Source organism: Nomascus leucogenys, chromosome 21 (assembly GCF_006542625.1).
Source record: "Nomascus leucogenys isolate Asia chromosome 21, Asia_NLE_v1, whole genome shotgun sequence".
Taxonomy (NCBI): Eukaryota; Metazoa; Chordata; class Mammalia; order Primates; family Hylobatidae; genus Nomascus; species Nomascus leucogenys.
Window position 1 is genome coordinate 56,267,009 of NC_044401.1, and position 16,264 is coordinate 56,283,272.

Sequence of the window (16,264 nt, forward strand, 5' to 3'; positions counted from 1 at the left end):
TTCTCTCTCTCCCTTTCTCCTTACCCATTCTTTCTCTTTTTTCTCATCTCCTCTCTCTTCCTCTCTCACCTTCCCAGCCATTTGTCACCTTAAACCTAATTACCTTGTGCAACTAGTACTGTGAAAAAAGCAATTACTGGTTCACTCAGGCCACAGACCTGGTCTTAAATGCTTTTCCTTTGTCCCTCCAAGACCCCACTTCCTCCGCATCCAGAACTATCCAACATCTTCCAGCTCGGCCTGGCATTCATTTGCATTCATTTGCATGCTGTTCTATGATTGGCTGATACAAAGGAGGGGGCGGGGGTGGGCACCGTAAACCTCCATTCCTCATGCATTTAATATAATATGTATGAGAAAAATCTATGTTTGTACCTTGTTTAAGAAAAAAATTGTTCAATGATACTTGTTAAAGCACAATAAGGAAGACTTAATCAGGACAATTCAAGTAGGTATAGGACCACTGCAACTGTGTCTTGCAATTAGTGAAAACTGGGCTCAACTCTGAATACAACATGGGCAAATGGAAATTTATAGCCAGGAAGCAGGGTGGGGAGCAGTGCATGAAAAACTACTAAGAGGAAACATCAGAGGTAACAGTAGATTCTTGCTGAAGAGGCCAGGGTGATCAGACATCAACTGGGGGATGGTGGAGGATGAGGAACACATCAGATATCAAGAGTGATCACATATCAAAGGTGGGGATTCTTGGTAACTTGATTTAGCAGGGTTTTTTGCTAAAACTGGATTTTTCCAGGAAGTACACAGATTGGCCTAGGAGAAGGTTCAGGAGCCTGACTAAAGTTTGCTCAAGCAAAGAATCTTTGTCAATCTGCATAGGAAATATCTAGAAGGCTATATGCCAAAGTTAATGGTGCTTCTCTCCGAAGAAAAAGAAAAACTGTACATTAAAATTTTAACATGAATAAAATCAAGAGCTCCTATTAAAAAACCCAGAGGTCCTGTTTGGAATCTGACTCGAAACCCTATCCACTTTTTCGGGCGTAGGCTTTCTCTTGTGTAAACGGACAATGATAACATCTACCTCCCAGTGTTGTAATACGGAAGAGCTAAAGTAACCGATATAAAAACTTCTGTTCAGAGCAAGGACGGATCGTCATTGCGATTAGGGTGGGCGACCCTAAGGGGGTCATGAGCCTAGACCTTGACAGATCTGGCGAGGTCTGGATTTGGTTTGATTCCTGGCTACCTTTTCTTAATATTCAACTGGCTCTAGACTTCTTAACCATTCACTTTCTTCAAGGTAAGTGCGGCAGAAGCCTGGCGCATGCGCAGTACAAGCCCGTAAGCAGCGCCCCGCCCACATACTACTACAACTTCCGGCAGGCTCCGCGCCCGCCTCAGGCGCGTCGCGGGATGCTGACGTAATGCGGTAGCGCGGGGAATTTCGAGTGGTATTGGAGCGCCGGAGGCTAGTGGGTGGCGGACCCCCAGCGTCTTCGGGAGCGACCATGGACTCCCTGGCCGAGCCTCGGTGGCCTCCGGGCCTGGCAGTCATGAAGGTGAGTGCTTCGGGGAGGTTGGGAGCTCCCGGTTGTCTGCGGGGGAGGTCCCTCCCTTTGAGGAGGATGTCCTCGCCTTAAGGAGAAAGAATGAGGCGCGAGCGTCGCGCTGGGCCAGGGTACCCGGCTCTGCCCTGCCACGAGCCGACCGCGTGGCTCTGGGTCTCAGTTTACTCCTCCGATAAGTGACAAGGACAGGCCTGGTGAGCTGAGGTTGGCAGTCTTACTGAACCAGATATTCTGCGATCTAATCCCAACGATAACGTAGAAAAACAGTTATTCCAAACAATGACATCGACAGCTATTCTTTACTGAAAGCTTACTTTGTGTCAAGCACTAAACAGTGACACCGGACGTGATTTTGGGTGGACACTTTATCATATAACATGTATGTAATCACGTAGCCAAGCAGGTAGTCTCCTTTACAGGCTCTTTCATTTCTTCTGATTATTCTCAATAAACCTAGTGCTGGTTTGTTCTGACATACTGCCCCAACTCCTCTCTAACACACCTTCACTCTTCTCTAACAATTGCTCATGTATATCTGCCTTTTAAACAGAGATCAGGACTCAGGTTCAGCGCTGATTTTGCATTGCATCTAATTATTTCACTTAAATAATATTTATTTTTGTGGCCACTTTCTGTTTTGGCAAGGCATACCAGTTTCCATTTACAGTAGTGGTGGGCCCTGGATTTGCTCAAGAGCAGATGCACTTTGCTGTGCTGGCTAAAAATCAGTTGCTTGGTGTTTCTTCTTGCTCTGTGATTATTTCCGTTTCTGACAGTGGCTAAGATAGCCTTCTTCTCTTCCTCAGTTTTGTAGACTTGGGGATTATAGTATCTGTCCCACTGACTCATAAATTTGACTTTAGAATTAAGTGAAGGCTAAAGTAAGTAGAAGGCCTCGTTTTCCTGCTGTCATCAGTGACGTCTAGAGTGCTTGGGGACTGGAGATACCTGCATGATGCGAAGCCGACATTGTGAAATGATCCAGGAAAGCTGTAGTTTTGAAGTTATGGTGGGCTTGGCACCAGGATGCGGTGGAGAAGAGCACAGATTTGAGTTCCAGCGGTCCTGGGTGAAATCTTCTCTCTGCCTCTTAACTGTGTGACCTTCAGTTAGTAACTTAACCTCTCTGAGCCTGAATTTCTTCAACTATAAATTAGAGACAAAAATAACAGTTCATAGGATTGATTAAATAAATTAGTTGATGTATGTGGGCACAGATTCTGCCGTGTATTCACTGTGCTTACTGCAGTGCCTGACACCAAGTGGGTGCTTAAATATTATTTGCTGCTTGATTGAAAGTATCTGGAATGTAGTAAGCATTCAATGAATATATTTTATTATTATTATTATTAGCACTGTGTTAAGTGCTTCTTTCCCCTTTTAATTTATTGTCATGAAGCTTGACTTGGATAAGGAAAGTAAAAGAGCTCTGTAACCTGTAAAGCTCCTGCTTTGTAGATTTAAGCACACTTTACATATTCCCACAATTTCAGTGTTCTTTAGAGGCGGGTTCCGTGCCTTCTCTGACTTTGGCATCTCACCACAGCACTGAATGTAGAGTTTGGCACCACAGAGTGTTCAGTGAATGTTCAACCAGAGAGTTGATTGAGCCCATATTTTTTGCTCACATTGGAATCATGGAATCTTAAGATTAGAAAACCAGCCCCTTTCAGTATTTTAATCTCCTTTGTAACACATCTGCCAATTTCTCACCTAATTTTTGCTTGAACTCTTCCAGGCACAAAGAACTATCAGATCCCAGAAGCAGATCTGACTGAGGTTACTTCTTTTATTGAATAGAAGTTTGACTCAGAATCCATGGTTGCTAACTTAGGATCCACAGAAAGACTTTGGAGTCTCAAGTTATTTGTAAAATTTTTGTATGTATGTTTTTCTGAGAAGAGAGTCCATAGTTTTCATCCATTTTTCAAAGGGATCTGTAACCCCAAAAACTTAAGAGTATTTTTGTAATTATTATGTTTTTCCACCCATTTTCTACTTCTCCCTTTCACTTTCTCTCTCTCTAAACTAAAGAAATTTTGGGGAGTCTGCTGACCACTCTCTATTCAGGCATCATTTTTTGTTTGGTTGGTTGAGGCACATGTGATATGCATGTTACTGTCTTGGAGTGACATGACGAGAAATTTGAACCAGAAATAGCTCATCTGATGTAGTGTCAACTTCCACAATTGTGCTCTGCAGATCTTTCAGAATCATTGCTCCACCAGAAGAGGATGGCATAGATAAGAAAGTGTGATCTAATAGACTGGTTTTGGCTTCTGGGCCTGCCTTTGCTCTTAATTGATCTTGAACATAACCCTTTAGATTTTTGTGTCTGTGACAGCTTACCATCCACAATAATGGAAGATTTTGGCATTTTATTATTTCCCTGGTTTTACTTTAACAAAAATTTACTGATTTGGCATATTGTAAATGTAATATGTGTACACAGTAGAAAAAAAATAAAATTCAGAATAAGATAAAGGAGAAAAATAAAACCATCCGTAATTCTACCACCCAGAGAACCAGTGTTTAACATTTTACCTTATTTTCCTTTGGTTTTTGTGCATTTAAAATTTGGGATCACTGTGGAGTCAACTTCTTGGGTTTGATCCAGCCAACTTAGGAACTCTGTAGACTTTATTTTTAAAATTGGGATACTGATGCTGTGGACTTCATAAGAGTGCTATGAAGATTCAACTACAGAGTTGTTATTAGTATGTATTATTGGCATAGATTTATTTTCTGATTTTTATTTTCCTAGGGCATTAATTATTCTTTGAAAGCATGTTTTTTAATAGCTGCATAATATTTCATCATATGGACCATTAGCGACATTAGTCCTTTTTTGTTTACATTTTTAAAATTCAGGTAATAGGTTCACATGGTTCGAAATACACATAAAATAAAAAGTAAAAGTCTCCTTCTTACCATGTTCCTGGCCCTGATCGTTATTTGACTTCTTGTTTATCTTCTCATTATTTATATTTACGATGAAAATAGAATGCATTCTTTTTTCTTTTTTTCTTTTTTGAGGTAGGGTCTCACTGTCGCCCAGACTGGAGTGCAGTGGCAATCACGGCTCACTGCAGCCTTGAACTCCTGGGCTAAAGCAATCCTTCCGCCTCAGCCTCCTGAGTAGGGGGACTACAGGCATGCGCCACTACGCCCAACGAGTTTTTAAATTTTTTATAGACACGGATTTTTGTTATTTTGCCTAGGCTGGTCTCAAACTCCTGGACTCAAGCAATTCTCCTGCCTTGGCCTCCCAAAGTGCTAGGATTACAGGCAAGAGCCACCATGCTAGGCCTATTAGAATACATTCTTATTCACCTCTTCCTTTTAAACAAACGGTAGCATAGTATATGTACTGTCTATACCTTATTTCCTTTTTTCACTTATCTTGGCAATCTTTTCATATCAGTGTGAAGGAGAGCTTCCTTTTTCTTTTTTTGAGACAGTTTCACTCGGTCATGCAGGCTGGAGTATAGTGGTGCGATGTGGGCTCACTGCAACCTACACCTCCTGGACTCAAGCGATCCTCCCGTCGAGAGCTTCCTCCTTTTAAAAAATATTTCTATTGAATGGAATAATATCTTATTTTAAACAATTTGAAAGATTTTAGGTTGCCAGAGTAGTTCCTTTCCTGTTTGGATTGCATTCCAGGTTGGCACACATCTCTCTTTCCAAGTTGTTCACTTTCCCTTCCTCTGCTTTCACTGCCCCAGCTCTTTCCAGGCTTCCTCATTTGGCTCCATTGTGTAGTACCATACAGAAAGCACTGGACTGCCTGCCAGAAGGGAGACAGGAATTTTGGTCTTGGCTTGACTAATGCCTACTATTGTGTGCCTGCTTTTGATACCAGTTTCCTCTTTTGACTAGACAGTTTCCAGTGTTTGGCTTTAACATTCTTTGATTTGATTCTTAACCTGTGTGGTGGCAATGGCCACCTTTCACCCAATAGTGACTATAGGCTAGGTGTTGGAGTCTGAAGAGGAGGAGGCTTGGAGTAAGAGCTGGAAGCGCATTAGAAGTGGAACAGAAGTACAGTAGCCCTTCCTTATGTGAAGGGATGACAATATGGCACAAGAATCGGTGTGCCATCATCTTTAGCTGTCTAAAGCAATTTGGGCAACCTGAGACTGAATGTATAGGAGTCATATGAGAGAAGTTTTTATTTATTTGTCAAGATCCCTTGCAGTTTATCTGGAGTTAGCTTTTGAATTTGTGTATTTGACAAAGAATTTGAATTTTTTTTAGGGGATGTAGAAAAAACTTTGTGACAGGACTTCCAATTTTGATGTCTTTCTGATATGTATATATGCATATTTGCATTTCAGACAATAGATGATTTGCTGAGGTGTGGAATTTGCTTCGAGTATTTCAACATTGCAATGATAATACCTCAGTGTTCACATAACTGTAAGTATGTTTTGTTCCTGTGAGTTAGTAAATTGCGATTTTTACATGAGGTAGTGTTAATTTAACACCAAAGATACATGCACATATTTATGTTTCACCTTTAGCTCTTCTATCTTGTAGTTTTTCAGAAGGTCTTTTTCACTGCCTTCCTCTTGAATATTGAAGGTTTTTACAAGGCTTCTATATTTTCTACCTCGTTCCTCTTTGATATTTTTATGATTTTTATAGCATTTATGGCAATAAAATTTTTGGTCACAATAAGTGGTTCTTTATTTGCCAAGTGCTTTTTGATGTTAAGTTTCAGAATTGTTGTTTTTAACAGGATAACAGATAGGTGGTTCCACCAAGTAGTACCTGATACAGAATTTCAAAGTTTAAAAATGTGTAACAATAAGAATATTTCCCCAGTGGGAGAATTCCACCACTGACTCTATTACAGACAGTTTTATAACTTAACTGCTATGTGATGCTGGAAAGACTCATGTTGGAATTCGTTTGTACTTCTGTTTATGAGTCTAGTATATAAACATTTAAAAATATTGTATCTTGAGATATTTAGTGCTTAGGGGTTACCCTATCATTGTTGAGGAGCTAGACATACAGTTTATGGGTTTTTCAGGTTCATGATCTTTCTTTTCCTCTATTTTCAAGTTGATTTATCTTGGAAAGTTAAAAACAGTCAAATTAGGCCTAAGAAATTGGTTTTAGTTGGTAGTAGCTTTGGTGAAAAAGTTTCTATAGAGAAGACATAATAAGAGGATAGCAGTGATGGCGACACGGGCATTACAGATATCCTTGGGCTTGACTCTTGAAAGTCTGGTGAGTATTTACTACTTTAGAAAATGTTTGTGAGAACTAAACGTGCAGAACTCACTGTCTGGCACATTATGAGTCCTTAATAATGTTAGTTTTCTTCCAGACAAGATTGACATTAAAAACCAAGATAAGTTTTGGAGATTGTTTTAAAATATATTTTAACATCATCTTTATTTGGGTATAATTCACATACAATAAAGTACATCCATTTTAAGTGCACATTAAGGTATAAAAGTGTTAACGAATTTTGACAAATGTGTATGCTGTGTAACTACTGCAATTAAGATACTGAACATTTTCATTATCTGATAAATTTCTCCCCATCTCAGTCAGTGTGACCTCAGCTAGCCATCTGTAGTCTGTTTCTGGACTCTTCTATTCCATTGATCTTAGAAACTTAGTAGTTTTTCACCAAAACTACTGCCCACTAAAACCAATTGTTTAGGCCTAAGTTTAGTGTTTTTTTTAGCTTTCCAAGATAAATCAACTTGAAAATAGAGAACAAGAAAGAGCATGAACCTAAATAATCTGTAAACTGTTTGTCTAACTCCTGAACAATGATAGGATAACCCCTATTGCAGTAAATACCTCAAGGTACAATATTTTAAAATGCTTATATGCTAGACTCATATATGTCTATCCTTGTGCCAGTACCACACCATCTTGATTACTGTGGCTTTGTAGTAAGTCTTGAAGTCAGGCATTGTAAGTCCTCCAACTTTTTTTTCTTTGTTTTTTTTTTAGGATCGTTGCATTTTAAATGCATTTCCATATATAACTTAAAATCAGGTTGTCAATTTCTACCAAAAGCCTGCTGGGATGTTCACTAGAATTGTATTGAATCTAGAGATCAATTTGGGAGAATTGACATCTTAACAATGCCGAGTCTTCAATGTGTGGATATGATATACTTCTCTATCTTTATTTCTCTTAACAGTGTTGTTTGATTTTCATTGCACAGAACTTGCACAAAGAAATATAACTTATATTGACCTTTCATCTTCTGACTGCACTAAATTCACTTAATTCCAGCATCTTTTTTGTTAATTCCTTAGAAATTTTTGCATACACAATCATGTCATTTGTGGATAAAGACAGTTTTACTTCTTCCTTTCTGATCTGTATGCCTTTATGTTTTTGTTACACAGGCTGGTACCTCAAGTACAGTGTTGAAAGTGGTGTTGGACATCCTGTCCTTACTCTTAATTTTATGGGGAAAGCGTTCAGTCTTTTACTATTAAGTATGATGTTAGCTGTAAGTTTTTTTTATATTCTTAATATGTTTTCATAAACCTACCAAGTTGAGGCACTTCTCTACTCCTGGTTAGGCGAGAGGATTTTTTTTTTTTTTTTAAATCATGAATGGGTGTTGAATTTTGTCAAGTATTTTCTGCATCTGTGGAGATGCTCATATGATTTTCTTCCTTTTTTCTTTAACATAGCTAATAACATTGTTTTTGTTGTTTGTTTTTGTTTTGTTTTGTTTGGGTGACAGGGCCTCACTCCCTCACAGTGGCTTTGTTACAGACTGGCTTTGTACTGTAGTCCCCCCTTATCTGTGGTTTCAGTTACCTGTGGTCAACTGCATTCTGAAAATACTAAATGGGAAATTCTGGAAATAAATAATTCATAAGTTTTAAATTGCACGCTGTTCTAAGTAAAGCACTGATGAAATGTTGTGCCGTCCTGCCCAGGATGGGAATCATCCATTTGTCAAGTGTATTGATGTTACATATGCTATCTACCATTAATCGTTTAGTGACCATCCTGGTTATCAGATTGACTGTTGCAGTATCACAGTAATTGTAACTGTGTTGCAGAACACAAGTAATTGTGTTATCAGATTGACTGTTGCAGTATCGCAGTAATTGTAACTGTGTTGCAGAACACAGTAATTGTGTTCAAGTAGCCCTTATTTTACTTAATAGTAGCCCCAAAGCACAAGAGTAGTGATGCTGGCAATTTGGATATGACAAAGAGAAATCATAAAATGCTTCCTTTAAGTGAAAAGGTGAAAGTTCTTAACAAGGAAAGGAAAGAAAATTGTATGCTGAGGTTGCTAAGATCTACAGTACAATCTACAGTACAGCACAAGATACTTTGAAAGACCACATTTACATAACTTTTGTCATAGTATATTGTTTTAATTCTATGTTATTGTTCCTAATCTTTTACTGTGTCTTATTAATAAATTAAACTTTCTCATAGGTAAGTATGTATAGGAAAAAACATAGTATCAATAGGATTCAGTAATATCTGTGGTTTTAGGCATCCACTGCGCTTTATGGAATGTCTCTCCTGTGTATAAGGGGGCACTACCATATAGAGAAAGACCTTTACTAGTCAGCTTGACTGCAGATTCTAGGGGCTTCTTAAGCCTTTTCTGTGGATGTGTCTTCCCTGGACTTGTGATTATAAATTTCCAAGTAGAGAGATTTGGTCAGTGTTTTCATTAGCTGCTATTTTTCTCTCTCGTGTGTCTGTCCATGGTATTGCAGGTTCTCCAGAGTTGCTGTAAGCCATCAACCTCTTTTTTTGTTTTCAGCTGCCCTCAAGCATCTAAAGTATGCCGATCCAAAGCACCCCAAGTTGAGTGAGACAGAAACCATTCCCTTAGGCATTCCTTTGAAAAGTTCAAATGTTGGTCACACACTCCACTATTCTCTCCCAGCCTCCCCTCCCAAGATAAGCCACAGAGCTGTATCAGCCTCTGTCTGCTGTACTATGGGTCCTCTGGATCAGTAGCAAGCGACCCAGCTCTTTTTTGTTCTTAGCAGTCCCCAGTCACCTAGAACATGCAGGGTTCATGCTTAGTGGGGCGAGACAGAAGCCAGTCCTCTGGCCAGCTCTTGGAAAAGCTAGAACATTGGACCGTGTTTCCCTTCTTTCTTTCCCCAGGCAGAAAGTTGGGGGTTTCTCTTCCTTGCTGAGCCTAGGGGAGGCACAGTGGCCAGTGAGTGTGGTACTAGTCCAGACCTTTGCTTTTGTTCTCAGTGGCCCTCAACCTGGTTCCCTTTTCTGTCAGTGTATAGATTCAGGCAGCTCAGAAACCAATTTCTCAAGTAGCCCCCACAATGTAAGTGCTACTCTTCTGTTTCCCTTCCTAGGGATATATGTTGTTTGCTCACTTCTTCACGACTTATAGCTGTCACTTATGCCATTCTTTAAGAGGAAGTCAGTGGAGGGAAGTTTCAGTAATGATGATTTTTTGTTTTATGAGCACTTTTTTTTTCACTTGTGAAGTCTCAATATTCAGTAGGCCTCTTCTAAACACCAGTTGTCACAAGTCCCGTCATGTCTAAAATTTGCTCTGGGTCTTTAGTGTTTTAATGACACAAAGCCCCCAGGGCTTTAGTAGAAGCCAGGTCTGTCATGTTCTGTTATCATCTTGGATTGACTAGAATTGGTGATCCAGAATCCCAGGTATTTATTGTTGCTTCTTAGATTTTTCATGATTTATCATTTTTAAATCACTTTATTTTGTTTTGTTCTGTTTAGGTTTTTGGATATGAGTAATAAACACTACATTTGTAGTTCTGCAGGTACAAAGGTGTGAGTGGGGTGCCTTGGCAGAATGCAGGTCAATTAAATTGATCCAAATTTGTGCTATTAAAGAGTATTTTGGGGGCAAGAGGGAGCAGACTTACTCCAACCTATAAAACACCATTAAGTGAGAAATGGTCTTGCTAATAGACTGATATGCTTAAGTGCCAATTTTCTTTGCACTTGTATAATTTTTCTCACTTGATAATGGAAGATGATCAAAATATTTAGCAATCAGCTGGCTTTCAAACATCAAAAGAGTCTAGCATCTTAATAGTAAAAAGGAAATTTCTAAAACTCAAACCAATCCTTGTCATGTGAAATCTTAAGGACTTTATGAAAAAAGGAACTTTTTAGAAAGAAACATCTAAAGTGTCCAGTTAAAAGCAAAAACCAGTGTGAAAAGAATAGGAGGTCCAAGAAAGCTGAGAAGGTTGGCATCTGCCTCCAGTTCTAATGTTAACGGACAGTTAGTTGGTAAGAGAATAACATCCCTCCAACTAAAGACTAGCATTTAAGAATTTCCAGAAGTGCAGCTCTGCATAATTGTATCTCCCTTTTGTATGTGTAGCTATTTCTCTTCTCCTCTGTCTTGTTTCACAGTGCTGCTTCATGAGAATATAAAAGAAGATAAACACGTTTATTATTTGCCTAATAGAATCTTATGTCTCTTGAATTAGCAAAGGTTTCGTAAGTGGAACATTTCGTATTTCAAAAATGAAATAAAATTACTTTTTACTCCTACACAAGCTTTGATTAATTTTTTTGAGTCAAAATCCACAAAAGGAAAAAAAAAAAAAAAAGATTGCTGGCCAAGCCTTAAAATAGTGGTAATTTATCAGTGTCCACAAGCCAATTATTTCATCTAGGATCTTGCTTGGGATTAGAGATGCCCCCTCTCCCAAGGCTTGGATATTTCTGTGAAACTACTCTTTAATTCATTGTTGTTATTGTACCTTCTTCCACTCTGCCCACACATCTTTTTTGGGCTCTCTTGAATGGAAAGACAGACTTCATAGGTGATTTAAATGAAGCCCTCTGGGAATACATGAATTCAAAACTCTTCAGCTGTTCTCCTTTGAATGGAAGGGTTGTCATAGTTGCCCACTAGAAAATAAATTATGCTGGTCTGCAGCTTATCAGTACATATTTGGTAGTAGTCTAGTAGACGGAAATTAAGCCTAGGGCTTGATCTACTTAGGACTTCATATCTGGTTCTCTGCAATTCAAAAGAAAAGGAAATATATACAAGATTATGCAGAAGAGAAAGCAGTAGCCTTATTATAAGTACTAATTTAAAAGGTACATGTGACCTTATTGTTATTTATTGATGTATATATAATATATATAATGTATACTTATATAGGTATGATAGTAACATATAATATATACACAATATGTTGTATAAGTATACATTATATAACTATACATAGTACATATTTATATAAGTATACATTATTTATAGTATAAATTTACAGTATATATTTATTATAAACAAATATTTATAGATATAGTCAGTCCCTGACTTACCATGATTTGACTTAGGATTTTTCAACTTTACGATGGTGTGAAAGCAATACACATTCAGTAGAAACCATACTTTGAATTTTGAATTTTGATCTTTTCCCAGGCTAGAGATAGGTATATTAAATACATTTTGGCTTATGATATTTTCAATTTATGATGGGTTTATCGGGATGTAATCCCATGTTAAGTCAAGGAGCATCTGTAATTTTTAATAATTAATATATTAAGAGTATGGACTCTGGTGCTTGCCTTTGCCACATACTAATTCCATTATCTTTGGCAAGTTGGCTGTGCCCTGTGCTTCGTTTTTCTTCTTGTCAAATGTGACTAATATTGGTACCAACCTCAGGGTTGCTGTAAGGATCAAAAGAGTTAATACATGAATACATGTAGAGTGCTTAGAACAGAGCACATACTAAGTGCAGTGTTTGTTCGAACCACATGAAATTGCCAATATTTGTCCATTTTTGACTTAACCAAAATGTCAGTTTCATATAATTCAACTTAGTAACTTATTAATTTTCAAAAAATTATTGCTGTTGTTGAATCAATATCACATATTAAGTATGTGATTTGCTGACCAAAATCCATTGAATCAGTATGACTGGGGGTAGAGCCTGGGAAACGAAGTTAAAACCAACATAAATCTCCCTAGGTGACTGAGCTGAGCAGCTAGGTTTTAGGATTTCTTGACTTACAGTATTGCTCAGGAGACTTCTTATAGTATAAAGAGAATAGCATTGATAATTAAGAGAATGAGTCTGGACAGGAATTTTTGCCTCAGGATGATTCATACCTTGAGTCTCATCCATATCTGATTTAGGTGATATTTAGATGAGACTTTAGATTTTAGACTTTAGAGTTGGTACTGGAATAAGTTAAGACTTTTGGGGCTGTTGAGATGGGATGGATGTATTTTGCATTTGAGAAGAACATGAATTTGGGAGGTTAAAGGTGGAATGCCATGGAGTGAATTTTATCCCCCCTAAAGTCCTATGTCGAAGCCCCAACCCCAGTATGTAGGTGTTTGAAGATGAGGCCTTTGGGAGATAATTAGGTTTAAATTAGGTCATGACAGTGGAGCCCTAGTGATGGGATTAGTGTCCGTATGAGAAGAGATACCAGAGCTTATGGTCTCTCCCCACCCCCTCATGGGAGGACGAAGTGAGAAGGTGGTTGTCTATAGGCCAGAAAGAGAGCTTTCAGCGTAAACTTACCGTATTGGCACCTTGATCTTGGACTTTTAGCCTCCAGAACCATGAGAAAACAATTTTTGTTGTTTAACCTGCCCAGTCTGTGGTATTTTGTTATGGCAGCTCAAGCTAAGAAATGCTTTCCTATAGTCTTTTGTACCATTGCTGTCATTCATTTCACTTATGCATAAGCATTCATAAGCATGCATTTTTATACGTAATAAGCATCCATAATTGAATACTTCGTTATTATTTTTGTACAAACTGTTATCTGTTAAATTAACAAGAAAAAGTTTTTATTACAGTTTCACATATTCCTTCTCCTTTCTTTATGTAGTACTAAGCATTTCTTGCAAGGGAAGTCTACTGAAAACGGATTTCTTCAATTTGTATTTGTCTGAGAAAGACCTTATTTCTCTTTCACTTTTGAGGGATAATTTCTCAGGATATAGTTTTAGGTTGGTGATGTTTTTCTCTCAACACTAAATAGTTCAGTGCACTCTCTGTGTGGTTTGTGAGAAGTCAGGTGTCACTCTTTGCTCCTCTGTAGGTAAGGCCCCCACTACAGCTTCTTTCAAGATTTTTTCTTTATCTTTGATTTTATGTAGTTTCAGTGTGATTGGCTGAGGTGTCTGTTTTGTTTTTGCATTTATCCTGCTTAGTGTTCTCCGATCTTCCAGGATAAGTAGTTTAGTGTTTAACATTAATTTGGAGAAATTCTTAGCCATTATTGTTTCTTCTGTTCCATTCATTCTTCTTTCTGGTATTCCCATTATGTGTATGTTACATCTTTTGTAGTCATCCTGCAGTTCTTGGATATTCTATTCCATTTTTCCTGTCTTTTTTTTCTCTTTGCTTTTCAGTTTTGGAGGTTTCCATTGACATGTCCTAAAGCTCCGAGATTCTTTCCTCAGCCGTGTTCAATCTATTAATGAACCTATCAAAGGCATTGTTATAGCGGTTCTTTTTATCACTAGCATTCCTTTTTGATTCTTCCTTAGAATTTCCACCTCTCTGCTTACGTTCTCATCTGTTCTTGCATATTGTCTACTTTTTCCATTAGAGCCCTTAGCATATAATTTTTAAAAATTGCTGGTCCAATAATTTCAACATTTCTGGTATATCTGACTTTGGTTCTGATGCTCGCTCAGTTTCTTCAAACTGTGTTTTTCCTTGTGGTTTTTTTCGTAATAACTGGAAATGATGTACTGGGTAAAAGGAACTGCAGTAAATAGGTCTTTAGGTATGGGCAGAGGGGACACATTCTATAGTCCTATGATTAGGTCTTTTAGCGAACTTTGCCCCTGGACTGTGAATGTCACTAGTGCTCTTCAGTTTTCCTCTCCTTAGGTGGCACAGGATGGCTAGAGGGCTGGAGTTGTGTATTTCCTTTTTTCCAGAGTCAGCTGGGCTCTGATAAAACGCCAGTAGATTAGGCTCTGGTAAAATAGTTTCTCCTGAGGGAGGGCTTTGTTAAGAACAGACTACTCTGGACCAGTGCAGTGGCTCACACCTGTAATCCCAGCCCTTTGGGAGGCCGAGGTGGGTGATCACCTGAGGTCAGGAGTTTGAGACCAGCCTGGCCAATATGGTGAAACCCCATCTCTACTAAAAATACAAAAATTAGCTGGGTGTGGTGGCGCACACCTGTAATCTTGCTACTCGGGAGGCTGAGGCAGGAGAATCACTTGAACCCAGGAGGCGGAGGTTGCATTGAGCCGAGATTGCGCCACTGTACTCCAGCCTGGGTGACAGAATTAGACTCCATCTCGAAGGGGAAAAAAACAAAAGCAAAAACAAAAAAAACAGACTACTCTGGCTTATTTAGAAATGGTTACTTTTACCCTCCTACTCCTGGAAGGACTAGGGGGGTTTTCTCCAATATTCACTGTGAGAACTTTGAAGAACTCCTGGAACTAAAACTCACAGAAGTGTGAGGACATCCTCCCCATGCCTGCAATGACAGGGTTCCCTGGAGTTTTTAACTCTCAGACTTGCCCATACTGAGCTGCCAGCAATTCGTCCATTACAGCTCAGATTCTCCCACCGCAGCACTGGTTCCAGCACAGGTTTCTTCTCTGGTTCCCATGGAGGTTTCTTTTTGTGGGTTTCTGTTCCAGTAAGTTGTGATTGTCTGTATTACCCCTCTCTCTCTCCAGTTTGAGGGGAGCAGTTTGCCCTGTGACCCTGCTTTTCTGCTGGATCTACGAAAAGTTGTTGGTTTTTCAGTTTGTTCAGCTTTTTACTTGTTAGGACAGAGTGGTGACTTCCAAGCCCCTTACATGCTGAATCGGTCCCCTGTATTCATCTTTGCTTCCTAAAAGAACTCAACCTGTTGTCTGTTTTATCCTTTTCATAATGTGTTTCTTTGTTTTTCCTCCTGGGGTGCTCTTATTTAGGCTGGCAAGACTTGCTTATTTCCTGGATATCCGTACCATTGAAATTATGCTGTCTCCTCCTCAACTAAACAGAATCCTGAATTTCTACAGTATACTGAAATTATACTGTCTCCTCCCCAACTAAACAGAATCCTGAATTTCTACAGTATACTGAAATTATACTGTCTCCTCCTCAACTAAACAGAATCCTGAATTTATACAGTATACTGAAATTATACTGTCTCCTCCTCAACTAAACAGAATCCTGAATTTATACAGTATACTGAAATTATACTGTCTCCTCCTCAACTAAACAGAATCCAGCTGAATTTGGGCTACTAGTAAATTAGCTTAGGTAATTAGTAAAGTACCATTCTGTTAGTCACATCTGCTTTTTCTTTGACCGGGTGAACGTTTTACAGTGCCTCGAGTGTGGTGAATTTAGTTTATGCCCATTTCCTGCTTAAATTGTTAGGCTATGTTATGCTGAATTATGCTGTAATTGCTTCACTATTTTATTAGCTCATTGAGGTCAAGAACCTTCCTTTATATATATTGTTCTTAGTGCCTGCCACAAAAGTGCTTGTAAAATGTGGGACAGAGGACATTATTTACAGAATTAAGATGTAGAAGTCCCTAATGTGATAACCTGGGTATATATTTTTTCTTAATATGTGTATATATATTATTTCAGAATTTGTATTTTCAAATGATAAGCAGTAGAGATATCTGGCAGGTTTATACAGTACCCAGCCCAAGTGTATGTTTCCTGTGTTTTGCAGATGGAGGACACAGCGTGATGTATGTTGCTTGTGTAGTTGTGGTATCCTAAGGACTTACACTACTTATGTTT

At 38.6% G+C, this 16,264-nt stretch overlaps 1 protein-coding gene across 1 annotated transcript in view; it reads left to right on the forward strand.

Annotated features, from left to right (window-relative positions):
• Positions 1–1,382: 1,382 nt before the first annotated feature.
• Positions 1,383–16,264, forward strand: part of RAD18 (RAD18 E3 ubiquitin protein ligase) — an 89,047-nt gene continuing 74,165 nt past the window's right edge. The window contains exons 1-2 of the mRNA XM_030801812.1: positions 1,383–1,523; positions 5,873–5,954. Of these exons, the coding sequence (XP_030657672.1) occupies positions 1,473–1,523; positions 5,873–5,954 (133 nt within the window). The 5' untranslated portion in view covers positions 1,383–1,472. The remainder of the gene's footprint in view (positions 1,524–5,872; positions 5,955–16,264) is intronic.